Consider the following 20986-nt stretch of genomic DNA (forward strand, 5'->3'; position numbering starts at 1 on the left):
CTTCTAGGATTTTTATGATGTTAGGTCTTATGTTTAAATCTTTAATCCATCTGGAGTTAATTTTTGTATAATATATAAGAATGGGCTTCAGTTTCAGCTTTCTGAGCATGGCTAGCCAGTTTTCCCAACACCATTTATTAAACAGGGAATCCTTTCCTTATTGCTTTTTTTTGTCAGGTTTGTCAAAGATCAGATGGTTGTAGAGGTGTGGCATTACTTCTGAAGCTTCTGTTCTGTTCCATTGGTCTATATCTCTGTTTTGGTACCAGAACCATGCTGTTTTGATTACTGTAACTTTGTAGTATAGTTTGAAGTCAGGTAGTGTGATGCCTCCAGCTTTGTTCTTTTTGCTTAGGATTGTCTTGGCTATGTGGGCTCTTTTTTGGTTCCATATGAAATTTAAGGTGGAGTTTTTTGCAGTTCCGTAAAGAAGGTCAGCGGTATGTTGTTGGGAATAGCATTGAATCTGTACGTTACTTTGGGCAATATGGCCACTTTCACAATATTGATTCTTCCTAACCATGAGCATGGAATGTTTTTCCATCTGTTTGTGTCCTCTCTTATTTTCTTAAGCAGTGGTTTGTAGTTCTCCTTGAAGAGGTCCTTTACACCCTTTGTTAGTTGTGTCCCTAGGTATTTTATTCTCTTTGTAACAGTTGTGAATGGGAGTTCGCTTGTGATTTGGCTCTCTGTTTGTCTATTGTTGGTGTATAGGAATGCTTGTGATTTTTGCACATTGATTTTGTATCCTGAGACTTTGCTGAAGTTGCTTATCAATTTAAGGAGAGTTTGGGCTGAGATGATGGGGTCTTCTAAATATACAATCATGCCGTCTGCAAATAGAGACAATTTGACTTCTGTTTTCATAACTGAATACTCTTTATTTCCTTTTCTTGCCTGTTTGCTCTGGCTAGAACTTCCAATACTGTGTTGAATAGGAATGGTGAGAGAGGACACCCTTGTCTAGGGCCAGTTTTCAAAGGGAATGCTTCCATTTTTTGCCCATTCAGTATGATATTGGCTGTGGGTTTGTCATAAATAGCTTTTATTATTTTGAGATATAGTCCATTGATACCTAGTTTACTGAGAGTTTTTAGCATAAAGGGCTGTTGAATTTTGTTGAAGGTCTTCTCTGCATCTATTGAGATAATCATGTGGTTTTTGTCTTTGGTTGTGTTTATGTGACTGATTTCATTTGTAGATTTGCATATGTTACATCAGGCTTGCATCCTTTGGATGGATGGATCATGATGGATAAGCTTTTGGATATGCTGTTGCATTCAGTTTGTCAGTATTCTAATGAAGATTTTTTGCATTGATGCTCATCATGGATATTGGCCTGAAATTTTCTTTTTTAGTTTAGTCTCTGCCAGGTTTTGGTATCAGGATGATATTGGTCTCATAAAATGAGTGAGGGAGTATTCCCTCTCTTTTATTGTTTGGAATAGTTACAGAAGGAATGGTACCAGCTCCTCTTTGTATGTCTGGTAGAATTCAGCTGTGGACCCATCTGGACCTGGACGTTTTTTGGTTGGTAGGCTATTAATTGCTGCCTCAACTTCACAACTTGTTATTGGTCTATTCAGGGATTCAACTTCTTCCTGCTTTAGTCTTGGAAGGGCTTAAGTGTCCAGGAATTTATCCATTTCTTCTAAATTTACTGGTTTATGCTCATAGAGTTGTTTGTAGTAATCTCTGATGGTAGTTTGTATTTCTATGGAATTGGTGGTGATATCCCCTTTATCATTTTTATGGCATCTATTAGATTCTTCTCTCTTTTCTATATTATTAGTCTGGCTAGTCATCTATCTATTTTGTTGATCTTTAAAAAAAAAAAAAGCTCCTTGATTTAATTATTTTAAAGTGTCTTTTTGTATCTCTGGCTCCTTCAGTTCTGCTCTGATCTTGGTTATTTCTTGTCTTCTGTTAGCTTTTGAATTTGTTTGATCTTGCTCCTCTAGTTCTTTTAATTTGGACCATAGAGTGTTGATTTTAGATCTTTCCTCGCTTCTCATGTGGGCATTTAGGGCTATAAATTTCCTCTAGACACTGCTTTAAATGTTTCCCAGAGATTGTGGTATATTATGTCTTCATTCTTATTGGTTTTGAAGAACATCTTTATTTCTGTCTTCATTTTATTACGTTTCCAGTATTCATTAAGGAGCCAGTTGTTCAGTTTCCATGTAGTCATGTAGTTTTGAGTGAGGTTCTTAATTCTGAGTTCTAATTTTATTGTGCTATGGTCTGAAAGACTGGTTGTTATGATTTCCATTCTTTTGCATTTGCTGAGGAGTGATTTACTTCCAATTATATGGTCAATTTTAGAGTAAGTGTGATGTGGTGGTGAGAAGAATGTATATTCTGTGACTTTTAAGTGGAGAGTTCTGTAGATGTCTATTAGGCCTGCTTGGTCCAGATCTGAGTTCTAGTCCTGGATATCCTTGTTAATTTTTTGACTCATTGATTGTCTAATATTGAAAGTAGAGAGTTAAAGTCTCTCACTATTATTGTGTGGGAGTCTAAGTCTCTCTGCAGGTCATTAAGAACTTGCTTTATGTATCTAGGTGCTCCTGTATTGGGTACATATATATTTAGGATAGTTAGCTCTTCTTGTTGCATTGATCACTGTACCATTGTATAGTACCCTTCTTTGTCTCTTTTGATCATTGTTGATTTAAAGTCCATTTTATCAAAGACTATGATTGCAACCCGTGCTTTTCTTTGCTCTCTGTTTGCTTGATAAATCTTCCTCCATCCCTTTATTTGAGTCTATGTGTGTCTTTTCACGTGAGATGGGTCTCCTGAATACAGCACACTGATGGGTCTTGACTTCTTATCCAATTTGCCAGTCTGTTTCTTTTGATTGGGGCATTTAGCCCATTTACATTTAAGGTTAATATTGTTATGTGTGGATTTGATCCTGCCATTTTTATACTAGTTGGTTGTTTTGTCTGTTAGTTGGCACAGTTACTTCATTGTTTTAATGGTCTTTACCATTTGGTAGGTTTTTGCAGTGGCTGGTACTGGTTTTCCTTTCCATGTTTAGTGCTTCCTTCTGGAGCTCTTGTAAGGCAGGGCTGGTGGTGATGAAATATCTCAGCAATTGCTTGTCCGTAAAGGATTTTCTTTCTCCTTCACTTACGAAGTTTAGTTTGTCTGGATATGAAATTCTTGGTTGAAAACTCTTTTCTTTAAGAATGTTGAATAGTGGCCCCCATTCTCTTCTGGCTTGCAGGGTTTCTGCAGAGAGATCTGCTGTTAATCTGATGGACTTCCCTTTGTGGGTAACCTGACTTTTCTCTCTGGTTGCCCTTAACATTTTTTCCTTAATTTCAACCTTGGTGAACCTGAAGATTTTGTGTCTTGGGATTGCTCTTCTCGAGGAGTATCTTTGTGGTGTTCTCTGTATTTGCTGAATTTGAATATTGTCCTGTCTTGCTAGGTTGGGGAAGTTCTCCTGGATATTATCCTGAAGTGTGTTTTCCAACTTGGTTCCATCTCCTCATCACTTTCAGGTACACCAATCAAACATAGGTTTGATCTTTTCACATAGTCCCATACTTCTCTGAGGCTTGTTCACTCCTTTTAATTCTTTTTTCTCTAATCTTGTCTTCGTGCATTATTTCATTAAGTTGATCTTCAATTTCTGATATCCTTTCTTCTCTTGATCAATTCAGCTATTGATACTTGTGTATGTTTCTCAAAATTCCTGTGCTGTATTTTTTCTCTAAACCGGTTATTCTAGTTAGCAATTCCTGTAACCTTTTATCAAGGTTCTTAGCTTCCTTGAATTGGGTTAGAACACGTTTGTTTAGCTCAAAGAAGTTTGTTATTACCCACTTTCTGAAGCCCACTTCTGTCAATTCATCAAACTCATTCTTTATCCAATTTTGTTCCTTTGCTAGTGAGGAGTTATGATCCTTTGGAGGAGAAGAGGCATTCTGGCTTTTGGGATTTTCAGCTTTTTTGGTCTGGTTTTCCCTAATCTTTATGGATTTATCTACCTTTGGTCTTTGATGTTGGTGACCTTCGGATGGAGTTTTTACATTGGCATCCTTTTTGTTGATGTCAATGCTGTTGCTTTCTGTTTGATAGTTTTCCTTCTAAGAGTCAGGCCCCTTCTGCAGGTCTGCTGGAGTTTGCTAGAGGCACACTCCAGACCCTGTTTGCCTGGGTATTACCAGAACAGGCTGCAGAACAGCAAAGTTTGCTGCCTTCTCCTTCCTCTGGAAGCTTTGTCCTAGAGGGGCACCTGCCAGGTGCCAGCTGGAGCTCTCATGTATGAGATGTTTGTTGACCCCTGCTGGGAAGCATTTCCGAATCAGGGGGAATGGGGATCAGGGACCCACTTGAAGAAGCAGTCTGTCCCTTAGCAGAACTTGAGTGCTGTGCTGGGAGATCCACTGCTCCCTTCAGAGCTGGCAAGCAGGAATGTTAAGTCTGCTGAAGCAGTGTCCACAGCTGCCCCTCCCCCCAGGTGCTCTGTTCCAGGGAGTTGGGAGTTTTATCTATAAGCTCCTGACTGGGCTGCTGCCTTTCTTTCAGATACACCCTGACTAGAGAGGAGGAATCCAGAGACACAGTCTGGTTACAGTGACTTTGTCACACTGCAGTGGGTTCTGTCTGTTTCATGTATTTTGAGACATCTTCTTGAAGGATTAACTACTTTATTATTATAAAATGTTCCTTTTCTTCTCAAGTAACATTTTATGTTTAAAGTAAAATATGTCTGATATTAGTATCATTGCAGACAAAGCTGGTCCCCCCCCAAAATTGAGTCTTTCCCTATTCGGTGTCACAAAGCCAATACATGAAACAGAAAGTGAGTGTCAAGCACTGCAGGCTTTATTTGATGGCCATGGAATTGAGAAGTCAGAGCATGACTCACAAATCAACTTCTCCACTAGTGAGGGGTGAAGAGGTTAAAATATAGTGTTTCTCTAATGAAAGGACTGAACATTAAAAACAAAGGGAAGAATATTCATGTCTTTTCTGAAAATAGGTTGTGAACTTCCTGGAACCAGAGTATGCCTTCCTTTTTGTCCTTTTGTTGCTTTTTCTGGCTGTTGTCATGGTGATTGTCAACTGTCATGTTGTCAGTGGGAGTGTCATTTAGCATGGAAATGAGACTATAATGAACCAGATGCCTTTTGAGGTCCTTTGGTGGCAATCTTGATTCTAACTAGTCTCAGCTGATCTAGTTACAAAGGAAACATTTTACTGCAGGCATACTGTTTCTTAAAGATAAGCAGAGTTAGGACGGGGTTGAAATTCAGCAATGTCACGTAGGTGTTATACTGGGTAACAGTACAGAAACCAGTATTTTTATGGTTTTTGTTTGCAAGATATATCTATTTCCATTCCTTTACTTCCAAGCTATTTGTGTCTTAATCAAATTCATGTCTCTTATACATAACATATAGTTGAATCTTGTTTTCATTGTTGTTACTTTAATCCAGGCTGACAATTTGTTTCATTTGTTACCCCAGTATATATATGATTACAGCATCCACAATAGAGTCAGTTCTTCTTTTCCTTTCTGTCTTTCTCAACCCAAATGTACTGAACTGATCATTTTGTATCTCTTCCTCCATTCTTATGTAGCAGCCCCAAAGAGCAAGCGAGCATTTAATACTGTTTATACTACTATCACATTTAATACTATTAAAATAGTATTAAATCACATTTAATACTATTATTGATACAATTGATGCTATGAGATGAATTGTGTCCCTCCAGAATTAATTTGTGAAAGTCCTAAGAGCAATATTTCAGAATTTGACTTTATTGGGAGTTAAGACACTTAAAGAGACAAGTATGCCTGCATATTTAATTTACATAATTTATCAGTGAGTTATTCATTCATCCAAGAAGTAGCATTTAATGAACTTTACTTGCTGGCCTCTAAAAATGTACCACCAGTGCACTCAGCACTGTAGACCTAATGATTCTTCTTGAATTATCACTTCAGTCGTGACTTCAAATTGCATAACCGAGAACAAATGTATCCCCCTCAGACCCCAACTATGTGAATTCCTCTAGAATATCAAACACTATAGTCAGTTTGGATCAACAATTTAATTATTTGTGTAACTCACCAGGTTCATGCTAACATGTGTTGTGGATGAAATCTTAATCTTTATCTTGTCATAGCAAGGCCGCCACATGTTCATAAGTCCAACATACATAAAATGTGAGTGGGGTTTTAAAAAGTGGATGGGCCAGGGCAAGCTCTGGAGTATGACAATCATTCCCACCCCAACCACCCAGGCATGGGCTGTAGAAAGAGCAAATGCAGAAGACAGAACAATGGAGAAAAATATGTTTGTTTTTATTGTTCAGGGCTCTAGAGACTGGGACAGGTGAAGGTACTGAAGATCAGAGATGCAAACTCAGTAGGGAGGAGATAGCCTGAGCTGAGTTGGAGAAATAGTCTTGTTTAATTTTTGACTCCATAGTAATTGCAGGATCACCAGTTCTAGACATCCATTTTTTAGATGTCTCTAGTTTTTGAATTTGCAAACAAAGGAGAACTTCTTCTCACAAGATTCATCCTTCCATTTCTTGAATCCTACAGTACAATTAGAAGAGGCAGAATGAGAAGATCAGAAGGAGGGTAGCCCCTCCTCGACCTAGAACTCAGAACAAGAAACAAGAGGAAACATTCCCTTATTTTCTGGATGAAAATACACCTTTCCTCTATCCCAGTCCGCATGTTCAACCGCAGAGATAAATGGCAGGGAAATGGCAATAAGGGGATAGACTCTCTGCCTCTTACCTGAGCATGAAGTCAGGCTTGCACAGTAGCCAGCATTAGTGCTGCTTGGGGCTCCAGTTTCCCAGGATTTGTAGGAGACCAGGGACCCACTGCTCCAGTGCCAGCGGCGGTTCTAGATGCGGAAGGGCCAGAAAAGGGACTGTGGTCACTGAAAAATTGATAGAACAACCAAGCCTCTCTGCACACTCAGAAACAGGCCAAACTATAGAGGAAAGAATGAACATCGTTGTCACTATGAATATCATATCATTTCATTTGCTTTTGCTCTAAGTTTCTCTTTCTCTGGAATGTCCAAAATCCTCCTCCTCTTCCAGCAAACAGTAAGTGTCCAGAGTTTGATACACAGACTCATAAAAGTCCCTTACAGAGAGTAGTTCTTGATATTTTTCCCAAAGCTCAGAACTCTCATATCGAGCATAAAATTGGCTGTACAGTAGTTGTTGATATATTGTTTACTTAACAATATAGTTCCAAATGTCAGCAATAGATTCTCCTCCACTACTCTTTCTCTATATAGTTTACAGAGGGATCTCTTCCAAGACAGACAATAGCAAAGTAGGGAAGAAATTGTACATAAAGTTGCATTTCTAGAAGTAGACAGAATGAGTTTGTGCATGAATGCCCATGAGCCCAGAAAATTCAACCTTCAACTCATGTCTCTAACTACCTACACTGAACCTCACAACTCAAACATTATAGGATCTATAAAGAGGTTCCTTTTATTTAAACAAACAAACAAAAAAGATACAAGTTGGTGCTCTAGGTGCCAGACCTTAAACATCCCTCTTACCTCTCAAAAATGTTTATAAGGAGATAGAGGAGACTGCAGCCTACCTTTTTGGGGTCATGGAGGCCAATCCAGACACTGCTGTCATCAGTGCCACTCTCCTTAATCAGTGAGGCCACGAAGGCACCTTCCGCCTGGGTGAGCACAGACACCAGGTTGCCTGAATGCATGTTCTGGCAGTAGAGCTGTTGGAGAAGAAAATGGAGCACTCAGTGGAGGAGGAAGGTATGAAGGATATACTGAGACCTCCCAGAGGATGTAACAGAAAAGGACATCACAGAAATGTCCCTGATGATGCTGTCACTGACCACCAGCATCTCTGTGCTGGAAATGTGTCAAATGATGGGATAAAGTAGATTGGGGAAGTTTTGGACCAGTGGTGGAATAGGGAAGGGATCAGTCTTATCTCATTGCAGCCACTGAACACACTGGAGAGTGGCAGCTTCCTCTCCCTTCATGAGCCTCCCTTCCCACACTGCTCTCCTCACTCACATCTGCATCAACCCAGGTCTCAAGGTCTTCATTAAAGTAGTAGCAGTAGAATCCATAGGCATTGGTGCCTTCTGGGCAGCTGATTCGGGCTTTAGGCAGCTCTGTCTGGGCCTCCTGGCCTGGGGGAAAAAAGTATCAATTAAGAAAGATTCTCAGCGCAAGGAAAGGCTGGAAGGTGAATTAAGAGCTTCTGAAGTTCATTTATAAGAATATACTGATACAGTGTATACTGGGGTGACTGCTTACTTCTGCCCTCCTGCATCTTATCTCTTTTCACTCTGGTTTCCTTTGCTCAAGACAAGAGCACACAAGAAATAGGTTAAAGAAATATGGCCTTGTTTTCTTTTTTATTTCTGAGGCTCAGGCTTCTGCCTTTAAAGACTCCGGCTTTCACCTCTCTCAAGTTTCTCTTGGTTTCCCTGCACGCAATATTTACCTTAGCTCTCCATCCTATCAATATCTACATAAAAACATCCCCCAAACTGCCATCACATATATATTCAATCAGATGAACTCAACCACAATGGTCACCTGTAAGTGATCCTATCAAATTCTGTCTCAGACACATGAATGAAATGAGGATGTTTTTGAATGGGATGAGATCAGCAATAATCACTGGACAACAGAAAACATCCCCTGATGTTGACTCTGTTATTTTTCAAGTGAACCCATATGCATGAGGATGGAGGGAAGACTTCAGGGCTGGTGTGAGAGGTGTGAGGGAAAATCTCACCTTGGCTCAGAGACAGGAACATCAGGCAGGAGATCAGCATGAAACATGTGTTGGTCTGAGCCATGCCGAGCAACAGTGAATCTCTTGCTTAAGGAGCAAATCAGCAATCTCTATAGGAGAACACAGGGAAGAGGGTTTGAAGAAGAAAGCAGAGCACCTACTATCTTTCTAACATCCTCTCCTCTCTGAATTCCTGAGAGCAGGAAGATTCTCTGAGATAGCTACAGTCGCAGATATTTCTCTTTTGGTTTGGGGATTATACAGACCAAGTTACCCAAGATCAGCTTTAGTCTTGCTTAAGCTTCATTACTACTGGGATATAGAAAATCACCCCGTATCTACCTCAAAATGAAAATGAAAATCCCATGTTAGACATGCCCTTCTCCTCTAATGACCCCTTACCTATTGGTAATTGTCTCATCTACTTGAGGTGACTTGTCAGGCCAGGCAGTGTAGGAGCTTTATATTAGGATCTGAGAGAGAACCCCACGATATAAACAATGGGTGGAGCAAGGAGTAAGGGTCAGAAGGCCTACAGAGGGCACTGATGGTAAGAGATTCTGGCATCAGGAATAGCGTATTCCTGGCACACACTAGGAGTAGTCAACTTACCATAAACAGGTTGGCAAACTGTCCAGGTTAATGTCAGGCTTTGTTTGCCCTTCCTCCATAGTATCCAGGTGTCCAGTTCCCATGACCTTTAGCAGTCCTAGAAAGAGCAGAAGAGTAGATTTCTTTGTGCTGTGTAAATATGGGATCCTCTTTTTTTTTTGGTGTTAGACATGGGTAGGGGTAGGGGAAGAGTCAACTGAGTCCAAATGATTAAGCCCAATTAGCTGGTGGCTTTAAGTCATTTCTCCATTCCTTTTCAGGCTCAGGAACTTCTCACGACCTACTTCAGAAGGCAAGGTGTATTAGTCCATTTTCACACTGCTATAAAGATACTACCAGAGACTGGGTAACTTAAAAAGAAAAGAGGTTTAATTGACTCACAGATTTTTCTGAGGTTTGGGAGGCCTCAGGAGACTTGCAATCATGGAGGTGAAAGGGAAGCAAAGCATGTCTTACATGGCAGCAGGAGAGCAAGAGAGAGTGAATGGGGAAGAGCCCCTTATAAAACTACCAGATCTTGTGAGAATGCACTCACTAGCATGAGAACAGCATAGGGGAAACTACCCCCACGATCCAATAGCCTCCCACTAGGTTCTTTCCTCCACACATGGGGATTATAAGGATTATAATTTGAAATGAGATCTGGGTGAGGATACAGAGACACACCATATCACAAGGGTTAGTAGTTACATAAATTTAAACCAGCATTTCCAGCAAGGTTTGCACATGAGTAACTAGCATGTTACCAATGTTCTCAAAGTCCAAGCAGGTGGGAAGAGCAGGGAACTGATACCTAAGTAAGTTCAAAGTAGTGAAATATAAAGTTGTTGGTTTGAAATCAACTCTCTGTTGTTGTAAAGTTACAGCAGGTGATGTAGAATTAAATGCTTCCTGAAATTCCCATTAAATATGCATTCAGATTCAGGGAATAAGAGCAAATCTGGAATTAAAAATTCAGTTGAAAAACTAACCAAAATAGAGATGGCTATATCAATTGGGATAAATGGCTAAATAATATATTTTGAAATATAACAACAGTTAAATTAAATAAGCTTAAACATGAACTCATTCCAAAAGCATAGTGTTGAATTTACAAAGTCAATTGCAAAAATTTATAAACTAATAATATTAAATATGCTTTTTAAAGGCTAATTATATTGATAATCTAGTCACATGTAGTTTCAAGTAAAATAAATCCATAATAAAATGCTATACAAAAAAGTTTCATACTATTTTTCTGGAGATTATATAATTTTTTTCTTTACAATAATCATTTTAAACTTAGATGACAGAGGTCAATATTGTTTGGTATAATAGGTTCAAAAGTGTTCATCAAATTATTCCAATTTATTTCAGCATTTTCTAAAAATAATGTTTTCTTAAAAGCTTATAACCAGAGAAAGATTGGAGTTTTTTTTCCTGTAAATAAGAAATTCAATCATATTATGCAGAGTTACAAAGGGATGAAGAAGAGAGAAGTCTAGTATGCTTGTTACCACAAGTATATCTTGCCAAAATGAAACAAGCAATTATTATTATTATCATTATTTTTGAGATAGGATCTCTCTTTGTCACTGAGGCTAGAGTGCAGTGGCTCAATCATGGCTCATTTCAGTCTTGAGCTCCTGGGCTCAAGCATTCTCCCACTTCAGCTTCCTGAGTAGCTGGGAGTATAGGCTCACACCTCCATGCCAGGCTAATTTTTGTATTTTCAGTAGAGACAGGGTTTTACTATGTTGCCCAGGCTGGTCTCAAACTCCTGGGTTCAAGCAATCTGCCTGCCTCAGCCTTCCAAAGTGTTGGGATTACAGGGAGGAGCCACTGTGTTGGGCCGATACTTTAAAAGTAACACAAAAAAATTATTTGCTGTATTTTTTAAATGAGAGTTTTTCTTTGCATCAAGAAGACTTCAAATAGACAATGATTCTATATACAAAAGATCTAATACTTTCAAATACATAATAAAACACATTGTGGCTAGCCTGACATAAAAGCCTTTTAAAACAAATAACAATTGACACAACTCTCTCATAAAATGTTTATTGCCCCCAATAGCTATTTGCCCATTTAGATAACTAACCCTTATTGTTCACATATGTGACTGGCCAAATTCCACACCCAGGTAGTAAAATTGAGGACATTTACTGGCAACCACTTTGATTCCAAAGTGACGCCTTTGTCAAGGAAGCCATATTTATCTCCTTGTCCTCAGGATTCTAGAGGTCCTGTCCTCTGAACTAGTTTTACAAGGTTCGAAAAAGCTCATTTTAGCCCTTTCCTATCTATTTCCTCTGTTACTCTTCACAGAGGTAGAAAGGGGTAAACTGGACATCTAGTGTTAGTATGTCCCCAAGTGGGGGCAATTTCCTGATAAGCCTCAATAAGGCTTAGAAAGTTTCAAAACTGTGGCTTATTTTTGATGCTATTGGCCATCTGCTATCAACTGTTCCCTGTTTTCCACCTTTTAACAGGTTTTTATTACAGAGAGAGAATCACTCTCTTGTTTAAATCTCTTGGCAGGCATGTGAATAATAGCCTGTCTGCAGACTTTAGCCTGGAAAGGAAAGGAGCTGAAGAAGTACCTGATGCACCAAGAACTTTCCATGGTCTGCTGTGTCATGCAGATGTACAGAAAACTCCTTACAAATTAGCCTCTTCTGCTTCACAGGAAAGCTTCACTTTATTTAACATGAACTGTCATCATGTGCTCTTTATGCCAGGCACTATTCAACCTATCTAGCTCTCTGAGGCCTAATTTCAATATATAACCACCCATCGATCATGTCCACGGCCAGAGGCTCCATAACAAGGTTCAAAATAGAATACAATTTAAGATATTAAGCACCCAGTCCTTACTCTACAAGTTACATTTTCCTTTACACATGCTATCATCACAGTTGTGTGTGTGTGTGTGTGTGCATGCGTGTGTGTGTTTAAGGAAATGGGAGTTGTTCTTTAGAGCCATCATGGCCTAATTGCCACTTAAAGTGGCAGTGGGAATCTCTTAACAGTTACAGTGGGAATTAAATTTCATGTTGCAATTTAATTTTGAAGGGACAAACATTCAAATTATAGCATCCTGCCTCTGGTACCCCTAAAACTCATGTACTTCTCACATATAAAATACTTTCATTTTAACCCAATAGTTCCCAGTCTTAACTCATTCTAGCATAATCTTAAAAGTCTATGGTCTGGATTCTCATCTAAATATCATCAAAATTGGATATATGTAATACTCAGGTTATGATTCATTCTGAGGAAGATTCCTCTCCAGCTGTGAAATCAAACAAATTATATGTTTCTTAAATATATGGTGGAACAAGCATAGGATAGACAATTCCCTAACAAAAGACAGGAACGGAAAATAAAAAGAATTAATGGGTCCAACTAAATCCAAATCCCTACCAAAAAAATAATATTAAATCCTGAGGTTTGAGAATTTTCTGTTTTGGCTCCGAGTCTCACCATCGGCACAGACTGGGACAGGGTTTGGGCCCCCATGGCTTTTCTGGGAGCAAGCGATGCCGCAGTTCTCATAGGCTGGAATATTATGGCCAAAGCTCGCTGAAGCTGGGTTTCAAACTATTACTGGGAAATGCAGGAATTTTTGATTTTTAGTTTTAATTGGAGGAGGAATTTTGCCAAGCGATTGATTTAGCCAAAAAAGAGAATGTATTGAAGGAAAATAGAGAACAGATATTTTATTTTCTCTTTTCTGCTTATATTTAGCATGCCTATTTTAGCTAATCTCTGGGGTATAAAATTTTTCAAACCTCCCTTTTCACAGAATTTCTTCCCTCCTGCTTATATTTAGCTAATTGCCTAGCAACCCACCCCCAGTGTTTCATTAGGAATTATCCTGGTGGGTAATCTCTGTTGTAGCCTTGCCCCTGTGTCAATTCTCTCTGTGAGCCCTGAGGCTCCTTAATGGATCCTTTGAAATCTAGCTCTTACAATCAGCAATCATGGAGAATTAGCACTCTATGGACATCATCAAAACTTATACCCTGTACTTTCTGGAGTGGTGGACAGAGCCACATTCGAGCCTCTTTAGGCCATTTCCGAGATGGCTTAAAGGAGCTGCTCAAGAATGCAGGAATCAGAGGCTCAAGGAAGCCTGCGTGGTGAGCAACAAGGTCCCAATGGTTCCCAAGACTCCTCTTTTGATCTAATTTTGTTATCCAGGCATTGGCATTCTGGGTTTGTGATGGGAGGGGCAACAAAAGTGATCTCCAGTATGTTTCTGTGCTCATCCTCCTATTGTTTTGATGAATAGTAGCTGGCTTGCTTCTGGCCATGTTAATCTCCTTATCAAAATTTGGCCACACCATGGGTTTTTCTCTTCTGAATATGCCTTTTTTTTTCTTTAAAACATAGACAGACTAAGAATTTTCCAATTTTTACTTTTTGTTTCATTTTCAATATACATTTCATATCTAAATTTTTTTCTTTTCTCAAGTTTTACTATTAACAGTTTTAAAAAGTCATGCAGTACCCTCAGCAGTTTGCTACTTAGATATTTCTTTCACCAAATATTGTAACTTGTGGTTCTTAAATTCTGCCTTTCATACAGTGATGGGACACAGAGACAATTCAGCCATGTTTGTTGTCACTCAGTAAAAAGGATAAACCTCATGTCATTGTGCAATACCATGCTCTGCATTTCCATCTGAAATCTCATCAGAATTACCTCAACCATCCATATTGCTATTATTTTCATTAAAACCACTTAAGTAATCTCACTAATTGAGGGAAGAGACCCCTCTTTCCTGTATCTTGTCTCAGAGGAGGAGTAAGTAAAAGTTGAGACATAGCAGGCATGAGATCAGTGGTAGGGTCAGCTGGCACCACTGATCAGGCCTGGAGGTTAAAGATTAAACCCCTCCACCCTTAACCCCCCACCTTTAATCAGATTCCTACGTATAGATCACAGGCATAATATGGGAAACACCCTCCATTGTTCTTGCTCAATCTTGCTCAAACCCCCACCTGGTCACATACCCCATGCCTACTTCATCAATCATGACCCTCTCACATGTACTTTCTAGAATTGTAAGCCTTTAAAAGGGCTAGGATTTTCTTTGTCAGGGAGCTTGGTTCTTGAGACACCACCTCCTTCTTTAAATCTGGTGTATGGGAGGTTTCGTCTGTGGCTTATCCTACTACATGATGATTTAGTTTTTGCCTATGGCTCTCCTCTCCTTGATCCCTCACCAGAGTAGCCCTTAGCACTCTGTTAATAGCAATCTAGGCTTTTTCTACCCTGATCCTTTAAGCTCTTCTGCCCTCTGCCCATTATTGAGTTCCAAATCTGACACACATTTTTAGGTGGTTCTGATAGTAACAACCCCACTTCTGGTACAAATTTCTACCTTAGTCCATTTTCTGCAAATAGAACAAAACGCTTGAGACTGGATGATTTATAATAAGCAGAAAATTATTTTCTAACAGTTCTGGAGACTTAGAGTTCATTATCAAGATGCTGGCATCTTTCAAGGGCCTTCTTGCTGTTTCAAGACATGGCAAAAGCCTGAAGGACAAAGAAGTAAAAGGGAATTGAATTAGCCATTTTATAATGATATTAATTTCAATATGAGAACAGAGCCCTCATGGCTCTATCACTTCTTAAAGCTCCATGTAAATATGATTACAATGTTCAATTAAATTTCAACATGAGTTTAGAGAGGACAAACTTGATAATTTTCTCTGATTCTTTTAATATCTCCATTCATCTGAACCCTGGTTAATATTCATATCCTCAATTGGCATAATCACATTTGTTTAAAGTTTGTATGGTTGCCTGTCTTATACTTTTTTAAATTTTATAGCCAGAAATACATTATGGGTTTAGTTCAGATTTGTGAATTTACCTTGCCTTAGAGGCATGTTATTCATCCTTTGAGGAAAAGGTCCTTTCACTTGAGAGAAAATTCAGTCCTGGTTCTCAAATTTCACTTCTATTCCTCAATCTCATGTGTTACAGCAGTTTATATTTCTGTTAGTTCTGTGGCTTGTGTATTTAAAAAGGACAATACTGTCCACCAGGTGTGTTCTCTGAACATAGCTATTGGTTTCACTTTTTATGTTTTATAGTTCAGGGATTCTTTAGTCCTACTGTCAAGCTAAAAAGGAAAAATTAGGCAAAATTAATATAAATAGAGAGTTTATTTGGGCCAAGTTTGAGAACTACAATCTGAGATCATAAATTCAAGTTTTCCTGAATATATGCTCCAATTATCAGCAGTTATCAGTGGGTTTTTAATGGAAAAAAGAAGAGGCAGTTTCTAAGTTCTTTATCAAGAGTTTACATTAATAACAAAGACTATTGACAGGTTATACATTGTAGTTTGTGTAAAAAATATCACGAATGTGAAGATAAGAAGTGAGACAGCTAGCCAGGAAGTAAATGTCCTTAAACAGTTGCCCCCAGGCATGGGTGTGAGGCGGCATGAACAAAGTTCCACACTCATGCCTCTCTGGGCCTGATAAATTTTGCATACCTCACGTAAGTCAGAGCTCTGAACTATTTTTTTCTCTTCTCATTACAAAGAGTAATTTACTTATATCTTGAAGATCAAAACTGTTGTACGTTTTCCCAAACCAATTTTGGCCTTCCTGCCCATAGGCTTACAGTGGACAGCTGACAATAGTCCTTGCCAGAATAATTCTTCCTAGGAAATTAAAAAAAAAAAAAAAGAAGAAGAAGAAGAAGAAATGAAAAGAAAAGAAATCAAACCTTGTCAGCAACCTCAGTTGGTTGTTTAACTGGCCCAAAGACTAGGAAGTAGAGACAATGTATTCACAAAACTGAGTTTGACTTCATCTTTCTGTGAGGTATGTAAGCAGAGGAAGTGGGATAGTGGTCAGGAAACTTGAGAGACTGCAGACACCCATAGGAAGATATGGCAATCACTCCAGGTTTCCTATGGAGATGATGTTGTGGATGGGAAGCTTTTACAAAGTAACCATGAGTGAAATAGCTGCTGGAGTCTGAAGAAAAAGGAGAGAGCAAAGTGGTAGAAGAAAGAGAGAGCTGAGAAGTAGATTGACGTTACTGCTTTTTCTCATCACTGCTGGATAGTGGTTCAGATACTTAAACTCTCTGAACAACTGTCCTCTTATGAGAGGGACAGTTTAATCACATGTGATCCCATCTACTTATAACATTCCCTTCTTCCCAGTTGTTTTAGAATTTTACAGCTTTTGCAGGGTAGGCAATAGAACACACAGATAGAAGGTACAGACCCTGATGCCGACTCACAGGACCTAAATTCTGGCTGTGCTACTTTCTGTAATTAATGTGTGACCTTGGGCAAGTCACTTCACCTTTTGGTGCTTAAGGTATTTATTTATGTTCAATTTAGAGTTGTTTTTAGGTTAACATAGTTAACACATGTAAACATACTTCTCAGAACATAAAAATTAAAATATAAATATAATAGAAATATTCTAGACTAGGAGAGTGTATTTGAAGGCATTGTGCAAGCATAGAGAGGAATTATAGTTTAAGCTTTAATCATCACTGTTATATGCTTAGCAGAAAGTCAGCAATGTTTTTGCTGAATGCATCATCACCATCATCACTCCCCTCTTCCTCTTTCTTCTCATTGTATCAGGCAACATTTCTTAAGAGGCATTAAAGTTGATTCATTAATTTGGGGCATTAGAGTTTATTTATTAATTTGGGGAAGTGAGGTGTAAGGTGTACTCCCCAGAACCCTTGAGCTTCTTCCATTGCAGTTTCTCTTTCCACAGGCTCCTTTCGGGACATGCCGGGTCAGGAGAGGAGACTTCAAGGTAAATGACGTTAGCATGCCATGAACTCTGTCCCTCCCTTTCCCCACTGCCCCAAGCAGGATGCTCCACATCTTTTCCTGCTGCCTCCCTTGTCCCACAGATGGTCCTGCTCCAGGCTCACATACTCACTGCCCCTCCTCCCAAAGTTCCTCCCTTCACACCCATTGTCACTGTTCCTGGAAGGTCTCTGCTTCTTCCTGGGCTGCTCAGGGCCATGGGAACTGGACATCTGGTTACTGCTGTGGAAAGACAAAGCCTGCCTTTGACTTGCAGAGTTTACCAAGCTGTTATGGGAAAGGACCTCATGGATGACCATTCCTGGGTTTGCCGGGAAGAGGCCCCTCCTCAAATGCTGAACTTGTGTCAATGCCCTTTACAATGCCTGTGAACTTCTCTCCTTGCCCTCAGCTTGGAATTTAAATTCAATGCTTATTTTATAGAGGAGGGATCTAAAGGAAAATAGCTTCTCTTTTTGCATTTGAGGAATTTACAACTTTTCTGAGACTCCATAGTCCTATTAAATAAAGTAACTATGTGTAAGCTTGTTAAGGTGTGGGTTTTTAACTCTTTAGGGATGCAAGACTTTAAGAGATCATGGATGGTTTTCTGTAAGAGTTTAGTCTTTTCTTAGTGTTTTTGTGGCTCCTATTTCTGTGGACAAGTGCTGAGACATGAGGAAAGGAGAAAAGAGACCCTGACTTGCTTCCTAAACTTCTAAGATTCCATCAAAACTCCAAATTTTCTGACCCCTTTGTTGTGTGACTTCTGGTGAGGCTTGCCCCTGTCTGTGCTAAAGATGGTGAAGAACAGCTCCCTGTGTGCCAAACACACACACAGACATGATTGTCATGCTAGTTTATACAAAAGTCCAATTAAATTATGGGTTAAGGATCAGGTGCTTGGTATCTTACATTTATTAACCTTTGAAGTTCTTCTTTTGGGGCTTGTGGTATGACTATGATTACTAAGTGGTTATTTACTTATTTATTTTCATTTTCTGGGTACATAGTAGGTGCATATATTTATGGGTTACATGAGATATTTTATTGCAAGCATTCAATGCCTAATAATCACATCAGGGTATGTTTTCTTCATTATTTTAAAACATTCAATTAAATTATCTTTTACTATAGTCATCCTGTTGTGCTAACAAATACGACGTCTTATTCTTTCTAATTTAGTTATTTGGTGAAATCAATCAAAACTCTGGGAGAGCTGTATGGATTGAATGTGGAGATAAATCAAGGGAATTCAGAAAGATAGTTGAGATAACTAAATGACCTTAAAGCAAAACTTAACGCTGAAGTTTGGATTTTGCTTCCATACCTAGTAGCTGTTTCATATTAAGTAAATTACTTAAGCCATTTCTCATCTGCAGTTTCTTCATATCTTAAATATGGCTGCAAATAGCACCTGTATTTTCAGAATGTCATGGGATTAAATGGGTTCTTATTTGTAAAACATTTAGAATAGTACCTGGCATAAAGAACATTCAGTGAAAGCTTATGTTAAATAAACTAGAGTTTTCTTGTGAAGCACAGGAAGCCAAGTTGTAAGAAGGATTTCTTACATTGCAGAGCACAAGCAGACCATGGAAGTCCTCAGTGAACCTGATACTACTTCAGCGAATTTCCTCTTAGGTCTAATGTTTGCAGTATTCACATGACTGCCAAGGATCAAAAACAGAGGGAGATAATCTCTACATCATAAGTGTAAAATCTTTACCTCAAGGGTGGGAAAGCAGGGAATATCTACGAGGAAATGGTCAAAAACACCAAAAATCAGCCATAGCCTTGAAATTTCCTAAGCCTTATTAAGGCATATCAAGACATTGCCCCACTTGATGCTACATTAACATTAGATGTGCAGGGTAATGATTTCCATCTATGACAAGACTTTCAAAGTGCATTTGGTAGAAAAGACTTATATGGGCCGGGAGCAGTAACTCACTCTTGTAATCCTAGCACTTTGGGAGGCCGAGGCAGGTGGATCACGAGGTCTGGAGTTTGAGACCAGCCTGGTCAGCATGGTGAAACCCTGTCACTACTAAAAATACAAAAAGTATCCGGGCAAGGTGGCGTGTGCATTTAGTCCCAGCTACCTGCGTGGCTGAGGCAGGAGAACTGCTTGAACTCAGGAGGCAGAGGTTGCAGTAAGCCAAGATTGCGCCACTGCACTCCAGCCTGGGCAACAGAGCAAGACTCCATCTCAAAAAAAGAAAAAAAAAATGAGCTTATGGGAATGTCATAAAACTCAGTCAGAACAAAGAACCTGGGCTTACTGAGGAAAATAAGATAAGCATTGAAGGAATAGGAACCATGGCTTCCTTGAAAAAGGCATCACTTTGGAACCAAAGTGGCTGCCAGTAAATGTCCTAAATTTTTTTTGGTCTTGGATGTGGAATTTGGCCAGTCATATATGCAAGCAATGAAGGTAACTATCTCAACAGGTATAGAGTTATTTAGGGCAATAAAGGTTTTTATGAAAGTACTCTCTCAATTATTGTTTGTTTTATATCTCTCTTTTATATCACACTAGCAATAATATATTTTAGTAGGCATTATAAAGTATCAGATCTTTTATACCTGGAAAGTCATTGCTTGTTTGGAGTGTTCTTGAAATGTAGATGAACGCTTATATTTTTAAGAAATGCCGCAAAATGTTTTACTTGTTTTAATTTTTGTTTAATTAATTGTGTCTTTCCTTTTTACTGTATCAACCTGTGATGGTACCAAATATACTGAATTCCTCCCTACTGTATCCTTTCATGACTCTGTAGAGTATTACTTAACCTCTTATTTATAGAAACAAGAAAGACATCTTTTCCTGGTAACAAGCTTTTTAGAAAGCATAATTCATTTTAGTAAATGCAGAAACTAAATGGATTAATTTAACAACTATGTATAAAACTATCATTTGGAATAAATAGTATTAATGTTTGTCATCGTTGTTTAAAACTTTTAGCTTTTATAAAACAAAGGAAAGATTTAAAAACTCACTCTAAATTATGCAAATAAATAAGTGGTTATATGTATTCTTGAATTTCAGATTTTTATTCTTTAAACTACATGTGAATTGACTAATAAATATCATACAATATTAATCTATCTTTTTAAAGCATGTATGCATTATATTAAATAGTTTATAACTTCCTGGAACTGACATTTTTGTCTTCGACATTATGTTTTTGAAACAGCCATGTTGAAAATTATCTAGGTTATTTGCTTTAATGTGTTTAGTATCTTATAATATATTATTTATTTATTTATTCCAATTGATACACCTGTCTGTGAACATTCAGGTTAATTTTTATTTCCTAATATTCCATTCTGAATTTGTTTTTTTTGATGATTTCACTAAATACTCAGATGATTCTGCTAAATGCTCAATTTCATCACATCATCTGTGACTTCACTCTAAGAAATTGTTAATTTAATATCAAAGTCTTCAATGAAGCCTAACCTCATATCCAGCTGCTTTGAGCTTTCTTAAGCATTAGCTCACTGTACAGTTCCCACCTGCTTAGCTACTTATACTAAAACCTGGCTGGACATGCTGGTTTACATATATGTAACTCTGAAGGCTTGCCATCTGAAGTAGGTCTTGTGAGGTTCCTGAACTTGAAAAGAAACAGAGGAATGGCAGGGCGTGGTGGCTCATGCTTGAAATTCCAGCACTTTGGGAAGTGAAGTCGGGCAGATTACTTGAGGTCAGGAGTTTGAGACCAGCCTGGCCAACATGGTAAAACCCTGTCTCTACAAAAAATACAAAAAATTAGTTGGGCATG

The 20986-nt window shown here is 38.6% G+C and overlaps 2 protein-coding genes across 2 annotated transcripts in view; one reads left to right on the top strand and one right to left on the bottom strand.

Annotated features, from left to right (window-relative positions):
* Positions 1–20986, top strand: part of LOC105717128 (lithostathine-1-alpha-like) — a 31419-nt gene that overhangs the window by 7074 nt on the left and 3359 nt on the right. The gene's annotated exons all lie outside the window — the stretch shown is intronic.
* Positions 6308–9227, bottom strand: REG1B (regenerating family member 1 beta). The gene is made up of 6 exons (XM_012452112.2): positions 9193–9227; positions 8791–8900; positions 8058–8176; positions 7613–7750; positions 6779–6890; positions 6308–6571 (listed from the first exon to the last, which is right to left on the bottom strand). Exons 2-6 carry the CDS (start codon positions 8852–8854, stop codon positions 6504–6506), a joined length of 501 nt encoding a protein of 166 aa, XP_012307535.2. The 5' UTR covers positions 8855–8900; positions 9193–9227; the 3' UTR covers positions 6308–6503.

This window comes from Aotus nancymaae, unplaced genomic scaffold, assembly GCF_030222135.1.
Source record: "Aotus nancymaae isolate 86718 unplaced genomic scaffold, 86718_ANA_hifiasm-v0.15.2.pri h1tg000017l, whole genome shotgun sequence".
Lineage (NCBI taxonomy): Eukaryota > Metazoa > Chordata > Mammalia > Primates > Aotidae > Aotus > Aotus nancymaae.

Excerpts from the sequence above, each read along its gene's own strand:
- REG1B (XM_012452112.2), bottom strand. The coding sequence starts at position 8,854 with ATGGCTCAGACCAACACATGTTTCATGCTGATCTCCTGCCTGATGTTC. Across the intron at positions 6,891-7,612 it reads GCCTCCATGACCCCAAAAAG|AACCGCCGCTGGCACTGGAG; the intron begins GTAGGCTGCAGT and ends TTCCGCATCTAG. Across the intron at positions 6,572-6,778 it reads AAGCCTGACTTCATGCTCAG|GATTCAAGAAATGGAAGGAT; the intron begins GTAAGAGGCAGA and ends ATTGTACTGTAG.